The sequence below is a fragment of the Portunus trituberculatus genome, chromosome 44 (assembly GCF_017591435.1).
Source record: "Portunus trituberculatus isolate SZX2019 chromosome 44, ASM1759143v1, whole genome shotgun sequence".
Taxonomy (NCBI): Eukaryota; Metazoa; Arthropoda; class Malacostraca; order Decapoda; family Portunidae; genus Portunus; species Portunus trituberculatus.
The window spans coordinates 19,828,496-19,845,871 of NC_059298.1; the positions used below are offsets into that span (position 1 = coordinate 19,828,496).

At 41.1% G+C, this 17,376-nt stretch overlaps 1 protein-coding gene across 7 annotated transcripts in view; it reads left to right on the forward strand.

The window, feature by feature from the left end:
* LOC123518990 (SKI family transcriptional corepressor 1 homolog-B-like) overlaps positions 1–9,895 on the forward strand; it is a 60,987-nt gene extending 51,092 nt beyond the window's left edge. For all 7 annotated transcript variants that reach the window (XM_045280101.1, XM_045280095.1, XM_045280099.1 and 4 more), the window contains one exon: positions 7,993–9,895. In XM_045280101.1, the coding sequence (XP_045136036.1) occupies positions 7,993–8,033 (41 nt within the window). In that variant the 3' untranslated portion in view covers positions 8,034–9,895. The remainder of the gene's footprint in view (positions 1–7,992) is intronic.
* Positions 9,896–17,376: the final 7,481 nt, after the last annotated feature.

Below are 17,376 nucleotides of genomic sequence, written 5' to 3' on the forward strand. Positions count from 1 at the left end.
TCTTAGTTCTTGATTTCCTTTATAGTGTTATTCTTCAATCTCTCCCAGTACAGTCCGCAACCACTCGTATCCAAGCTGGTAGCGTTTAACTGCTGCATATTTCAGGCCTCAATAGATGGCTTAAGAGGTAAATATTGTTCTACTCCACTCGCCTCAATTCGCCCAGTCCGTTCCCGCGTCACTTAGATATTAAATTACTGGTCTTGCTCATATATCAGTGTTCTAATATTTAAGACCCCGACTGACAGACAAAGGCTAAGTGGTAAGTATTGTTTCACTCGGGTCATAATTCAGTCAGTATCGCAGCCCGTTACTCAGTACCTCCCCTTCGTATTAACTCTATAGGAAAGGCGTCTGTCAAGCGCCTGAAGAAGTGCCTAGACCAAGTGCTTCACCGAAATTGCCTTACTGAATTCCAAGGTGTATTTTTTTTTATTTATATATTTATTTATTATTATTTTTGCTGTTGTTGTTGTTGTTGTTATTTGGTGGGGGACGTGTGATTTCATTTTTAGTTCGTCATTGTTGAGTTACAAGTTTGCATTTCTCTCAGTAACGAAGATTTTTTTTTTTTTCCCTTTTTCCACCTCTTGCGTTTCCTTCCTTTCCTTCCCCATTTTTTTTTTTCTTCTCCATTCCCTTCGTGCTTTTCTCCTCTTCCTTCTCCCTCCTCCTCCTCCTTTTGCTTCTCTCTTCTTTTCCTCTTCTCTCTCTCTCTCTCTCTCTCTCTCTCTCTCTCTCTCTCTCTCTCTCTCTCTCTCTCTCTCTCTCTCTCTCTCTCTCTCTCTCTCTCTCTCTCTCTCTCTCTCTCTCTCTTTCTTCTAAAAATAATAATAATAATAATAATAATAATAATAATAATAATAATAATAATAATGATGATAACAACAACAACAACAATAACAAAAACAACTGTTACTACTGCTGCTACTACTGCTGCTATTACTACTACTACTACTACTACTACTACTACTACTACTACTACTACTACTACTACTACTACTACTACTACTACTACTACTACTACTACTACTACTACTACTACTACTACTACTACTACTACCACTACCACTACTACTACTACTACTACTACTACTACTACTACTACTACTACTACTACTACTACTACTACTACTACTACTAATTCCACTACTACTATCATCTACAACCACCATCATCATTAGTTTTCTGGTTGTTGTTGTTGTTTTGTTTTCTCCTTATCTTTCCTTTTTACCAATCACATGTTATATATGTAGCATGAGATGTAATGTCATTCAGTGCTCCCATTCGCCATATACTGGTAAAACAGATCAAACTCTTCATCAAAGGAAGACAAGTTAGACCATTAACTGTAATATGTCCCTGCCTCTATACACGGCCAGCATTACGCACCGACCGTTTATCTTTCCCCATCATTTTTTTTTTTTTTATGTTTTTGGCATAAACCATCGACTGGCATTTCTTAGATCGTCTTCATACTCTATATATTCACTTATATTTCCATTTTTCGCACATACTTTGTCGCCCTATTCTCTTATTCCGCCTTAACCTCAACCTTTGTAGTCCAACTTTTTATTCAATATATCTGTTATAATTTAACTTAATGCATTGATATGTTAGATTTAGGTGTTCAGCCACTTGTATATGTGTAAACTTAGTTGATCTGTCCGCTGGAAGATTTACAGAGTGACACGTTTGTATCAGATCCTGCCGTACTCTAAATCTTCCAGATGCAGTTGATAGGAATCAAGTGGTATTCTTAGGCCACTCAACTTGAGAAAGAGCCAACTTCAGGGAGAACTTGAACTTAAGTCTCCGAGATCGTCACTTTGGAATCTAGCACTGGTTCCAGAAAGTTTTATAAAGTATCAGTTCAGCAATCAAAAGACTCAAGAAGGAGAAGAAATCATTAAGCCTCTCTGGCCTGATTGGTTCCTATGAGGGTAGCTGAGGAAGGCAAATGACACCTTACCGCAAACGAGTATGATGAAAAAGAGTCGCACACTCATTCACTGATACACGCTAGGAAAAGCCTGAAGAAGATTCCAGAAAATCTTTAATTGCCCTCTTACTTGCCTGAACAAGAGGCCACGGCGCTGCGAGGTGACGCAGGAGAAAGTGGCAAAAAAATGTATATGAAAAGGTTAAACAAGCATGCGTAACATTATGATGCAGTTCGATGGAAGCTTAACCTGATGTGTGTGTGTGTGTGTGTGTGTGTGTGTGTATTTACCTAATTGTATTTACCTAATTGTAACATACGGGAAAAGAGCTATGCTCGTGATGTCCCGTCTCCATATCTATTAATGTCCAGCTTTTTCTTAAAATCATGAATATTCCTTGCGTTGACCACTTCCACGTCTAAACTATTCCATGCTTCCACCCTTCTATGAGGGAAGCTATATTTTTCACATCTCTCCTATAAGTGGCCATTTTAGTTTTTTCCCATGCCCTCTCGACATTCTTTCATTCCACATACACAGATCTTCCCTATCCATTTTTCCATGCCAATCATCACTCTGTATATTGCTATCAGGTCTCCCCTTTCTCTTCTGTTTTCCAGGGTCGGAAGTTGCATTCTTTTCAGTCTGTCTTCATAAGTCAAATCTCTTAAGTCAGGCACCATTTTCGTTGCAGCCCTCTGTACTTTCTCTAGTTTCCTTATGTGTTTCTTTAAGTTCGGAGCCCACTGTATTGTTGCATATTCAAGCCTCGGTCTTATCATTGCAGTAATTATTGTGTGTGTGTGTGTGTGTGTGTGTGTGTGTGTGTGTGTGTGTGTGTGTGTGTGTGTGTGTGTGTGTGTGTGTGTGTGTGTGTGTGTGTGTGTGTGTGTGTGTGTGTGTGCCTGTGTGTGTGTGCGTGTGTGTGTGCGCGTTTGCGTTCACGTGTTATTTTTATTTATCTGTTCTTTACTTTCTTTCTTTCTTTCTTTCTTTATATATATATATATATATATATATATATATATATATATATATATATATATATATATATATATATATATATATATATATATATATATATATATATATATATATATATATATATATATATATATATATATATTTTTTTTTTTTTTTTTTTTTTTATGCATTCATGACATCTTATCTAATACCATACATGCCTTTATAAGACAAAACATAACTAATAAAACCATCACAATTAACGAGAACAGCAACAACAACAACAACAACAAGTACTACTACTACTACTACTAATACTACTACTACAGCACCACCAGTAACAACAACAAGAACAACAACAAAAACAAACAAAACAAGTAAAACAAAAGACACAATAAGCTTCCACCGGCGTTACAGCCACAATAACAACATTACCACCACCATCGCCCAAAATCAGCACTGTAATACCAAACAATCTTTCCTTGCATAATACAAGAGAGAGAAAGAGAAAGAGAGAGAGAGAGAGATAGATAGACAGAGAGAGAGAGAGAGAGAGAGAGAGAGAGAGAGAGAGAGAGAGAGAGAGAGAGAGAGAGAGAGAGAGAGAGAGAGAGAGAGAGAGAGAGAGAGAGAGAGAGAGAGAATGAATACACTGAGAACACACCAATACTATTCTCCACATCACATCATTGTTCCTGCAGTCTTCTGGTCTTAATCATCGTTATCATAATCATCGCACCTGTTGTGGTACCCTCCCTATCCTCCTTGCCTGCCTACCTGCCTGCTTCCCTACCTTCCCCTCCCAGCTACCTGCACTCTCCTCTCCTCTCCTCTCCTTCCCGGCGGCCTGATTACATTTTAATTTTATGCATTGAGCGGCGGCAAAGTGTTACTCCGCAGCCTGAGCCTTTATTGGGGCGGAGAGGCGGCGTCGAGGCAAGATGGGACGCTGGCGATTCCACGGATGCTGATTACGTATTATTTACTCAGCGCCAATCTCTGCAGAACCATCGCGCTGCTGCTCCGATAGTTATATTTGTTAATTTACATACTAAGTAGAAAATTAACGAGCCGGGCAACATTGGAGATTTATTAGTTTCGCTTTTCTTTGTTATTTTTTATGTATTTGTTATTTCTATCTCTTCGTTTTCAGTGATTTGCAAGTTTATGCTTAGAGAAGTAAGGAGGGAAAGCAGGAGGGAAGACAGAGAGAGAGAGAGAGAGAGAGATCTTACATTCATCTTTTTTGTTCGTCTGGATTGTAAATATCTTCATGAACCGAAAACTTAGAATCAGAGAGAACAATTAAACTTTATCTTCACTTCACTTCAATTTGCATATAATCATTTATGTACAGCAACGACCACATTCACTATTACTATGTTTGAAGTCTCTTAACTCATTTAATGTAAGAACTATTCAAGATTATTCGCACCCTTTCATTGCCATATGAAACAATTAACAGCACTAGAAGTTATGCGAGAAATCTTTATAAACATCTATGAGAAATGTAATTAAGAGATAGATTTTACTATTTCTACACGTTTTATTGATTGGAAAATGATAGAAAACCAATAAAGATATGTGAAAGGGGTCAGTAATCAAAGAAAAATATAAGAAATAACACTAAAAAGGGCTAAATACCCTGAAATTCTATATGTACCACTTTACTTTTGTACATAAGAATAAGGCAGTAATCAAAAACTGCCATACGCGTAGTTCCTCCCGTAAAGCACCAAAGTTCATCAGGCAGTATCCAGAAGCTAGCACTGTTGGGTATGTATATTCTTATCTACCTGTACTCTTAGTTCCTACCTCAGAGTACCAAAGTTTGCCCTTAGTGGGACGGCGCTCACTTGTGTCAGCTGCCTTTCAGCTTTACGGCCGCGACTCCCGCTAATATACCCATAAAATTCTCCTTGACAGCCAATCTGCTTAACACCTACAGTATATAAGGCATCTCACATTTACATGAATTGCTCTCGTGAAATTGGATGCCACTGAGGAGGCCGCCACTTTATGGGCGCGAGAGTCTTACAATAACCTGAACGGGCGGCTCTGCTTCTTCTATCATTATTGGAAAAGGAATATAGACACCTTCGGAGAGAGAGAGAGAGAGAGAGAGAGAGAGATGGAGAAAGATAGGATATATAAACAGATTGATTAAAGACATCAAAGGAGATACAAAGACAGACATACAAAGAGACAACGAGATAGAAACAAAGACAATAAAGTAGACATCGAGATACAGAGACACTAAAAATGGATACCTAGAAACCTTGCGCCTTGAGAATTATTTTCCATGTCTACGAAATATTGTTAGAGAACTAATAATTCATCACTGTTTAACATTTTAAAGGCAAACTAACGTTCTAATATTTTTTTCAATAACAAAAAGCATATTAAAAGCTACGAAGTTACTATAAGTTCTCCAGTGTCTTTTCCTGATTCATTTCATGCTTCACTGAAAGAGATGAGAACATAAAAAGTAACAGAACATATTAACATCAGGGAAGTAAAGAAAAAAAAAAGAAGTCTAGGTCTACACATGACAGTTTTTGTACAAAGTAATTGACGTCTACCTGACAGATCGACTGGTTGCCTGACGCAAACTTGGATAGCAACATATCACATGATGCAGATATGAAATCTTGTTCTTAATACATGCGGCCCAAGTTAGCAAACTAAGAATGATTTATAATGTCGTGAAGGGAAAAATCACATTCATGATATGTATTTTAATTTGAATTCCAGTTAACTTTACGTCAATGTTACTTGTCATTCTGTGCTCTCGCGATGAAGATATATTCGACTGATGGCAGGGAAGAAAGGATGATGCATATCTAGTGAATGCAAATTTTACGTAAATTTAGTAAATACATGCAGAATAATTTCATAGTGCATAGTATATGTGGAATTATCAGTTGATTAAAACAGGCGATAAGTACTGTAGATAAATGCTGTACTACTACATAGGTACGAGAAGGGACGGAGTAAATCCAGAAATAGGTGTGGAACAAAAGGAAGGGATGAACGTGCACGCGACAGGAGTGAGGTGTACCTTGCACGTGCCTTCCATATTGTGTCTGCTGACCCGGACTAACTATTGATTCTCAGTCAGTTGAGACAGATTGATTGATTTATTATTGACTGATCGGTTGATTGATGGACTGAAGATGCGACAAACACACCTCTGGCTTAGGAACTTTTAAAGATAACTTGTCTTAAATCTTCCTAGCTTGGGTTCCCTTCCCCTTTATACGCAAATTTTACGTGGTCCAAGATTGTGATGGTAGATATCATATTTCTTGGTCTCATACAAGAATGCGGCAACACACAAGTATAGTATAAAAGAGGAGAGAAAGTAAATTGACTTCTTGACTAAATTACATTATACAAATTTATGGATGTGGAGTGAGAAGTAAATTCTATGCCAGAACTGTCACGTGTAAGCCTGGTGGCTTTATGCACCCTTTCATAATTTATTTAGTTCCTATATTCTTAATGATTTAACCCACCGCTACAATAAGATCATAAGGCGCTAGAAAGAAAGAACAGAAGGCCTTTATCCATTTCAATCATTTCTGGCCACACTATCAACATAAGAGTAAAGTGAATAACTATACCGATTAATAGTGCACGAATGAATGAATGAATGATACTCTTCCAGGTATGAGTGTTTAGCAAAACTTAGTGGTGAGGAGAGAGGCAATGTGTTAAATAAGTGCATGAGTAATATTTGGCATTAATACTCATAATGTTTTATGCCAGGACGCGTGGCCAAGTGGTGGAAAATAAATAACTGATTTACGAATCAAGTGGTGATGAGGTGTGTTCAGGGTATGAATCTGTGTGTGTGTGTGTGTGTGTGTGTGTGTGTGTGTGTGTGTGTGTGTGTGTGTGTGTGTGTGTGTGTGTGTGTGTGTGTGTGTGTCTGTGGGTTGGTGGGTGGATGAGTGGCGCGAACGAACACTCCACTCTCACAATCACTGTTGTTGCTATACTACTTAAAACAACAACTACTTTTACTACTAATACTACTAATACTAATACTAATACTACGACAACCACTACTGCTACTACTACTACTACTACTACTACTACTACTATTATTACCACTACTACCATCACTACTACTACTACTACTACTACTACTACTACTACTACTACTACTACTAGTACTACTATTACCACTACTACTACTACTGCTACTACTACTATAACCAGCATCACCATCATTACCATCACTAACACCACAGCAAGAATTATTTTATAATCTTAAATAATTTCATTAAATGCACAACGAAAAAGCTACTAAGTAACTGAAAAATTAAGTTTAGTTGGGAACACAGGCGAACAGAGATTAAAAGGAGATCAGGAACACACAGCATTTCCCGCCGCCGCTGACTCGCACAAGTAGCATAGAAGATGAGTAGAGTTGACGTCCGGAATATTGTTACTTACGTCAGAGCTGATTTCTATCTCCGAAATATCCCGTCAGTCACCGGGAATCAATATTATAACAAGGCATCTGTGGGCTTATTCTTTAATCTCTTCAGTGATTGTAGGTAAATATCCTATCAGATAATCGGGTGTATGTGTGTGTGTGTGTGTGTGTGTGTGTGTGTGTGTGTGTGTGTGTGTGTGTGTGTGTGTGTGTGTGTTTACTTACTGGATTCCGTCTTTAATTCACTCACTGATAATGTTGGTGATAATTACAACTGGTTAAATTCAGCGATGTGCGTTTGAGGCTGTGGATGTGTGGGATCCGTTTGGTTGCACTGATTGAAAGTTAGATGGTTAACAAAATTGATGGTTAGGTAACTTACCAGGCTGGTTGACTGCTGGGTGCTGGATGAGATGTGCGTGCGTGTGTTTATGTGTGTATGTGTGTGTGTGTGTGTGTGTGTGTGTGTGTGTGTGTGTGTGTGTGTGTGTGTGTGTGTGTGTGTGTGTGTATCATCATATATGTAAATGTGTATCTAATACCCTTCAGCAGCATCATCAGCACTCAGTATCTTGTTATCCTGAACTTCGCAGGCATTACAAGCACTGACTCGGCTCACTTGTATTTCATTCTTTTCAGATTGGCTGGACTCTTCCTCCAACGTGACGTCAACTCCCTAAGTGTGACTCATGGCTCCCTGGCGGTTCACATGCAACTCTTGGGTCGCAGATGTCTGATCCTGGCCTGCTCGGGTACAGCCTCGCCCGGTAAAGGGTGCTAGGGTGATTGGACGGTGCAGGCAGGGCTCACCTCGTCAACAGCCAACGCACTCTTTAGTTTCAGTGGAGGGCTGTGCCGCACCGAGGGATGCTGTGGTTGGGCTGGAATTGTTGCGTGTTGTTGGTCTTTTAGCATAACGTGTGGAAGTCTGGCGGCGGTGTCTCTGCGATGCTTTCCCGCCGATGTCTAGTCATACTGATATTTTTTATGGATAAAAATATTATCGTTGTTATTACGAATTTTTAACCCATTGCCTAGTTATTCGATGACTGTCCTGACTTATGGTGACATCGCGCCTCTCTAGTAGCTGGAGTCGTAACCTGGGAGAAGGATTCCTCTTTGGAATGTCAATTTCACACAGTCCCATGCCGTACAGGAAGAACGAGATCATCACCAAATCACATCTAAATACTTTAAAAGATTAGACTATTTTCTACAAGAAACGTTAGAAAAGGTGTTTATTTCTCATATGAAGGGATAAATTTCCCTGTAAGTGTACATGGTAACAGTGTGTTTGCAATCGGGGCAGCGAGGCGTGGCAGCTGTCCCGACAGGTGTCCTGTCTTCGTTCCCGCACGAGGCGAACCATGGTTGGTGTTGTTATTGATTAGATAGCGTGTTGTATATAATTATGTATAAACTCATTGAAGCGGAAGGCAAAGACAGGTATGCCGGTCGCCGCTGTGAGGGACAGGGTGCTATGGGACGTGAGACCAGAGTAACATAAAGCTACGAGTATGAAGCAGGACCCCAGAAACTGTTAGTGTCTAGTAGCGTTGGTCGGTGTTGAGGGACCGCGGGAAGATTGTTCCTCGGTCTACAGTATTTCTTTTTGTGTGTGTACATAGAAATATTATAGATCTATTATTGCCACTGGTTAGATCATGTACAGTTATGTTCTGCACGTGTGAGTGACTGTACATAGGCTCATATTTATAGGCAAGATGTTTTCTGTACCAAGACAATGATATATGTTGACCAAAGTTCCTTCCTTGGCCATCCGTGCCGTGCCGTGCTGTGCCGTGCCGTGCTGTGTTGACCATGTTGCTGTCCATAGAGTGTTCCAGGTTCCTGGCGCGAGGTGAAAGCAGCAGCAGCATCTCAAATAAAACCCAAAACTTATACTTACTATACGTAGAGTAGGCCAGTCTTTCCTTCCTCGTGTGCCCACCGCGTGCTGAGGATCGCCTCTAGTCAGCAGCCCTTTGCTGAGCCCCGTCACTGATGCCCAGCATCCTCACCATTACCTGACAGCGCAGAGATCCCTCGGGCACCCCAGCCTCCCCAGTCACCTGTTGCAGCACATCATACATAGCGTACACCTTTGTAAAGTCTGGTTCATCTCTTGATTAGCAGGGTGCTCACTCACCTGGTATACGAGTACATCAACGTGTGACGAAGGAAATTCGTTTTCAGGTGATTTCAGTGAGAAGGCGGGATATCCTCCTTGATTTAGCTTATCTCCTCTGTTGCTGTGATTTACCATGTGTGTGTGTGTACGTACACGTTTGCGTCTTGACACCCCATTGTGTCGTGGCCGTCAGAGTGCAACCTCCGTCATGTTGCTGGAAGTGTACAGTGACGTCTCCTTGACACCAGCAGCATGAAGGCCCTGCGCGCGCTGCTCCCTCGCCTGCGTGTGCTCGCCTTGCCTTCCCGTGCGGGCGTCGTTTGTGCCTCTGTAAGGTCGCCTCTAGTCAGTGTTTCCCGTGTAGAGAATACGGCTTTTGTTCACCCCCTTGGAAGGAAATAAAAATAAATCAATCACATATGTGTTCTATTTTATTTTCTTATTCTTTTTTTTCCTATCAACAGTTTATTTTGCCCACGAACGGTGGTTGCAGAGCAAGCACAGAGCTGTGCGTCCACCGGTGTCCTCGTCTCATAAAAATAAAAAGTAGCAGTTGGAGTTCTCCTGACGAGGCACAAAGAAAAATGAGGTAAATGTGTGTGTGTGTGTGTGTGTGTGTGTGTGTGTGTGTGTGTGTGTGTGTGTGTGTGTGTGTGTGTGTGTGTGTGTAATTCACCTCGGTCGCCTTCTGGTCACCCAGCCAGTCTTCCCCATTACGGAGCGAGCTCAGAGCTCATAGACCGATCTTCGCGTTGAACTGAGACCACATCACACACAACACACACCGGGAAAGCGAGGCCATAACCCCTCCAGTTACATCCCGTACCTATTTACTGCTAAGTGAACAGGGGCCACACTTTAAGAGGCTTGCCCATTTGCCTCGCCGCTTCCCGGGACTCGAACCCGGCCCTCTCGATTGTGAGTCGAGCGTGCTAACCACTACATTACGCGGTGTGTGTAATTCACCTCGGTGCCTGCTGGTCACCCAGCCAGTCTTCCCCATTACGGAGCGAGCTCAGAGCTCATAGACCGATCTTCGGGTAGGACTGAGACCACAACACACTCCACAAACCGGGAAAGCGAGGCCACAACCCCTCGAGTTACATCCCATACCTATTTACTGCTAGGTGAACAGGGGCCACACATTAAGAGGTTTGCCCATTTGCCTCGCCGCCGTGTGTGTGTGTGTGTGTTTGCGTGCGTGCGTGAGTGTGTGCGTGTGTGTGTGTGTGTGTGTTTCACTGTTTGATCTGCTGCAGTCTCTGACGAGACAGCCAGACGTTACCCTACGGAACGAGCTCAGAGCTCATTATTTCCGATCTTCGGATAGGCCTGAGACCAGGCACACAACACACACCGGGACAACAAGGTCACAACTCCTCGATTTACATCCCGTACCTACTCACTGCTAGGTGAACAGGGGCTACATGTGAAAGGAGACACACCCAAATATCTCCACCCTGCAGGGGAATCGAACCCCGGTCCTCTGGCTTGTGAAGCCAGCGCTCTAACCACTGAGCTACCGTGTGTGTGTGTGTGTGTGTGTGTGTGTGTGTGTGTGTGTGTGTGTGTGCAAGTATTCTTTTCCTTCTTTTCCTTAATATTATTATTATTGTCACTTGTATTATTATTGTTGTCACTCGTTACTCTTATTATTACCTTTATTACCATCTTTCTTATGATCATAGTTACTATTATTGTTGTTGTTATTATTATTATTATTATTATTATTATTATTATTATTATTATTATTACTATTATTATTATTATTATTATTATTATTATTATTATTATTATTATTATTATTATTATTATTACTATCGTTATGATTATCATTATTATTATCATTATCATTAATATCATTATCATCTCTATTATTATTGTTGTTGTTTTTTTATATATTTGTGCAATTATCATTTATTTTATTAATAGCATTACTATTATTATTGAGGGTTTTTTCCCGTTGTTGTTGTACTTATTAGCATCATTATTCTTCTTTACCTTGCAGTGTAGAAATTAAATTTGAATAGAAGGAATGATAGCACTGGCAGGTTGGTGTGGTGCTGTTAGTGAGAGTGATGAAAAAGTGAGATTCTGAGAGTACTGTTTCTACTGAATGTGGTTGGTGGTAGTATCAGATTACTATGACGTTTTAATTTATCCTGAAAACAAGTAGCGGTCACAACGAACACTTCCTCATTGTGTCAAGTGCCCTAAAAGCCTCAGCCTTTAGTACGCGTCTCCATGTAAAAAGGAAAACACTTTTATACCAGAAGAGACCAGAGATGACTTATCTCACACGTCCTCTGTCTAGACTACGAGCAGTGTTATGTTCCAGAGTGACATTGATAGAGGCAGAGCAAGCATATGGACAGAAAGAGAGAGAGAGAGAGAGAGAGAGAGAGAGAGAGAGAGAGAGAGAGAGAGAGAGAGAGAGAGAGAGAGAGAGAGTCCGATTTCTTTATAAGTTCTGAATTTGCAGTGACTGTTTTTTCCTCTACCGTCTTTGGAGAATAAATTATGTAATTTATTAAGATCATATAAGATCCCCTCACTGCTATCACATCTTGAAACTTTACCTTCACTAATAGATATATAAACTGCTTTAATATACACAGGCACTTGGATGGACAGACAGTAATCAAATGTCTAAGTCTTTGTTAGTTTGGAATAAAAATGTTGTCACTCCGCACTTCTTAATCAGATAAGTGTTAATTACTATACCTTGCCTGTGAATGGCGGCTGAGAGAATGAACACAAATTTCAGTGGAGCATGTTGAGAAAAAATATTTACAAACTGAGAAAAAGTCTTGAAGGTGTAAAACTACACTGACCCTACATATGTGATTTTTTTTTTTTTCACTTTTTTTTCATCACACTGTTAACAAGTTATACGCAACGCGAAAACAAAATGCCACGCCTGCCCTGGCACAGCCGAGGACTCCGCACCACCCATATTAACTAACAAAAAAAGCAATATTCTCCAGTTATAAAATGCATGGGTAGCCTCACGTGAACGCCAAAGGGTCTCGCTGAGGTGGAAAATGAAAGAACTCCCATGGGCGGACTATTGATTTTTGTAGACCTTCCATAACCGTGGCGCAGCAGCCGGGAACAAGATGTGTACAGGGAGGGAGGGAGGCAAGGAGTGCACGGCTAGAGGGAGGGAAGGAGGGAGAGAGAGAGGGAGCGGGTCGTATGTTCGTGTATAGGGTTGAAGTCCCCCTCTTACTCTTCGCGACACTCAGCTGATGCTCTGAGGCGCCTCTCAACTAGGGTTCTGAAGAGGCTTTATGCGTTGGTTTGGCGTTTTGCCCCAGCTTCCAACCAGGGCCATCTAAGAGATAAGTCCTCAAGGTGGCTTTGCCGTTTTCTCCTCCTTTCCTTAGCCTCGTGTCAGTCCCAGGCAACCACTCAGGACCTCGATTCCAGAATTTGAGTATCAGTAGTAAAACTCTTCCCACAAATCGTCAAACTGAGTTGATCCAAGTGAGTCTCCACATAAGAAGTGGATATTGCACTCCCATGTTGATCTCATCTGGCTGATTTCGGACGATGTCTTCTTTAGGTAAACAATGAAGAATGTGCTCGTGTTATCTCCCTGCTTAATGCGGGTTAAATGATAAGAAAGCGATAGCAGCATGTGTTTTTCGCGACGAAATGGAGAGGAAATGTTGATGACGGGGGAAGGGTAGAGAGAGCGGGGCACAGGGTGGTTATGGATAGGGGGGATGGAGATGAAGCGGATGTGTTAGAGAGAGAGAGAGAGAGAGAGAGAGAGAGAGAGAGAGAGAGAGAGAGAGAGAGGGAGAGAAAGAGAAACTGCGTTTCTACCGGCAGCAAGGTGATGACATGCGGCCCTAGTGTCCCGCGCCCCCGCCATAAACACTGGAGCTCATCACAAGCTGCTGAGGCCGCCGCCACGCACGCTGCATCGCGCCACACACTCAGCACAACTTTTTTCCTGACATGAGTACAGCTTTCGTGACATTGTCTTCCCTTCTCTCTCCTTTTTCCCTCCCCTTGCTCTTCCCGTGCCCGGGCTGGGTAAGAAACTGGAAAAGAAGCGGGAGGTCACTGGGTGTTACTCAAGTGTGACTATTAACACCCCCATTTCACGATAACAGACTCATTATTGTTCCCTTTTCATCTTGGTCTCTATACTGATCATCTGAAAGGAAAGTACAGTAATGCTACGCAATGAAATCACTTCAGGGTGTCGCCGTCAGGATTTACTGATGTCACTTGTATATATTTCGTCTTGTTTAACACTACAATGTACTGCTTGACTTCTCTCATTTCCATATGGCCTTCCTCACAAACAAAGAACATAAACCTCATTGTTTTAAGATGCCGACGTATCACTGGTGATGACTGGTGCTTTCCAAGGTATTCTTAATGTTGCACTTTACCTTTTATAATAAAAAGTAATCCGATGCACAGTAGATGAATATATATTCATTTACCTTACAATGAAGAACAAAAATAAAGGGAGAACGAACAGGATCAAGACTGTTGGTTATTTCAAGACTGTTTGCGACTAAATACACTGAAATATTTTCGAGTCATAATGAAATATTTTCTACATTCCCCTGATCAGGAAATTCGCCAAGCCTTGAAATTACTTTTTTAATCTGGATCGTCTTCCATTCCGTTTATTACTTATTGTTTTTACTTTCGACGAGATACTAGTGTTTTCATTTACTATATCTTGCAATCCAGTGTGAAATAAATTGTATATTGTTTGCTATCCTTAACGAGAGGATATACGTACGAGACACTACACAAGAACTACATGAAGAAGGCCAGTGTTCATGACAGAAGAGAACAAACACTGAGTAACAGTGATCGCACCAAAAATAGGTTGTTCAATGACAAAACGAAAAAAAAAAACACACACTTTACTACCTGACTTTCCAAGAATCCTCAATTGAATTACCATCACGCCAAAATAAAAGATATTCATGCATTCATACTTACATACATACATATACATACTACATAATACATATAGATTGATACACCTTCCAGCCAACACAACAGGAAGGAGGTGGTGTGAGGGCGCCACGAGAGGTAGAGGGAGTAAGAGGGTTGGGGGATGTGAGGAAATAACACTGCGTGGAGAGAAAATGGAGCAAACAAATTTTATTACTCAAGCCAATTCGGGAACATAATGCAACAATGCCGGGAGCCGCGCCAGGCACTCGAGAGCCGCGCCAATATTTGTGGACCTTTTACCTATAAGCACTCGTTTTCTTCAAGGTGCTTTTACGTGATCTTGTGTGCCAATAACCCTGGATGTGGAGACTACCACCACCAGCATCACCACCACCAGTAGGAGAAGGAGGAGGAGGAGGAGAAGGAGGAGGAAAAGGGGGGAAGAAGGAAGGAGATGAGAAGCAGTCAAGACATCTTGTTTCTTTAGTTTTCTTAGAGTAGTATAATAAAGTCATCTTTGAAGATTATGGTGATGTTTTTTTTCGTTACATAAATTAAATTAATACAAGCACACGAAGATTCTCTCTCTCTCTCTCTCTCTCTCTCTCTCTCTCTCTCTCTCTCTCTCTCTCTGGGATACGTAACGCAACCTTTTCAGAGTTTCTTTTCATTCTAAGCAAGGTTCGTGCAGAGCTTGAAAATGCCCTCCTCAGCGGGGCTCCTCAAACTTTAGCGTCGTGCATGAGAGCCCCAATTTTCTCTCTTCGTCTGGTATTTCGTCCATAAGTCTCCACGTCTGAGGAGAACTGCATCCTCCTCCGCTCTGTTCATTGGTGTGGCACATGGACCAATCACGGTACATAATAATACTGCGTCCTAGGTGATCCAGGGCAGCGATAATCAAACTGGGTGCATGATGAAGCCCAGAGTGGTGATGTGCTGGTGCTTGTGTCCGGAAGGTGATTAGTTGTAAGTAATGGTGCAAGGACATCATTCCTGTTAGACTTTATATACCATATATTGTATACGTATTGGAGTCCAAACTGATTGGATGATACCATACAAAATAGCCCTCTTAGTGTACTACAGCTTTAACCTCTGAAATAATATAGTTTTATTTCACGGATGCTAGCTTAAATTGAATGAATGATACCATGATAAATATGAGTTGTATTGTCTTATGGCCAAAAAACATATGAATATATATATATATATATATATATATATATATATATATATATATATATATATATATATATATATATATATATATATTGTTTATAACTTTCCGACTTCATAATGACTGAGTCTTAAACAGCGAATAGTTTCTTTTGTTTTGTCCTGGCAATTTACATAAACAAAATATCATCTTACTATGCAGAGATAAAGTCAGAAAATCTGAACATTAAAAAAGAAAAAAGGTGCATACAAATTAGGGAAAAGAAAAAAAAAACGCAGTTATACCAGAGGGAGAGATTTCACTGGAAATGTACACAAATGAAAAATAATAAAGTAACAGTGAAGCTCTTGCCATAACCAACCTCTTAAGACGGCTGACTGAGTGACTTGACGGCGCCGCACACACGCCAGGAGGACCAACAAGGAGGAAGGAAGGAAGGAACGCGGCAAAACAATTAGCATAACAAACGGAAGCTGCATAAATAAGCGGCGAGCCAAACCCCAGCGCAGCCAATCTCTCCCGAAAACGCCGAGGAGGTTCCCAGTTCGCGCTATAAGAGGGTGAAGGGGGTGGCTGCCTAAAGTAAATTTCTTCGCTGTTAACATATGAAATACCCCACACTCTCGACCTGGCCCGGGGAACACAGCGTCACCTAATGGAATTGTGTTGGGGTAATGGCCCTGCCGCTCCCGAATTTGAATACTGCATAGGAAACAGGAATGGAAAAATTGATCAACCCAAATCACTGGAACGAATTGAGCCGTACCTTAAAACAAACGAGTCGGGAGAGTCCCCAAGGTACATTGAGGAGACGTGGCCCGCCTCCCGCTGCCTGCCTCCCCGCCTCTCCTTCTCTCCTTCTCTCCTTTCCTCCATCCCTCTTTCCCTCTTCCAGCCTGCCTGCCTGCCTTTACCTCCCCCAGCATTCTTCCTTCTTTTGCTCCGTCTTTTCTTTCTTTTCTTTTCTTTCTTCCATTTTCCCTTAGACCTTTTAAGATGTATAGAGGAACAGCCAGACTGGAAGAGCGGAAGGAGAAAAATACCTTATATAACTAGAAGTGGGGGGAAAAAACGTGTATAACTTTATTAATGGTGGCGTGCAAAGTTGTGTGTACTTAGTGGAGCTGGTTAATGTGTGATGCGTGATGCACACACACACACACACACACACACACACACACACACACACACATACACACACACACACACACACACACACACACACACACACACACACACACACACACACACACACACACACACACACACACACACACACACACACACACACACACACACACACACACACACACACAAACTGAAATAAGATAAATAAATAGATAAATAAATAGATAAATAAATATAAAACACTCTCACTAAGTATACATGATGAAAAAAAAGTAATAGAAGACAACGCACGAACAGCAAACATCCAACCAACCATTATTCCCAATCCAGATTCGGCCAGGGAAAAAAATAAATAATCAATCATACTATTGACAGGACTAACATAACGGGTAATTACGAGCGATATCAAACCGTGATTGATGCAATAACCGATACTACCAGTCACGTAAAACTTAATAAACTATAACAAGTGATGGGAACGAAGAATGATAAACTTACAATCCATATTCATATGACAAAACAGTGATGGAGTTACGCAGACATAAGGGATGACTGAGATTCGATATAGAGACCAAAGAACCATTTAGAACCATTTTGTTGTCTCAACATAGCTGTTTTATGCAAGGCAACAGAGACGATTACTCAA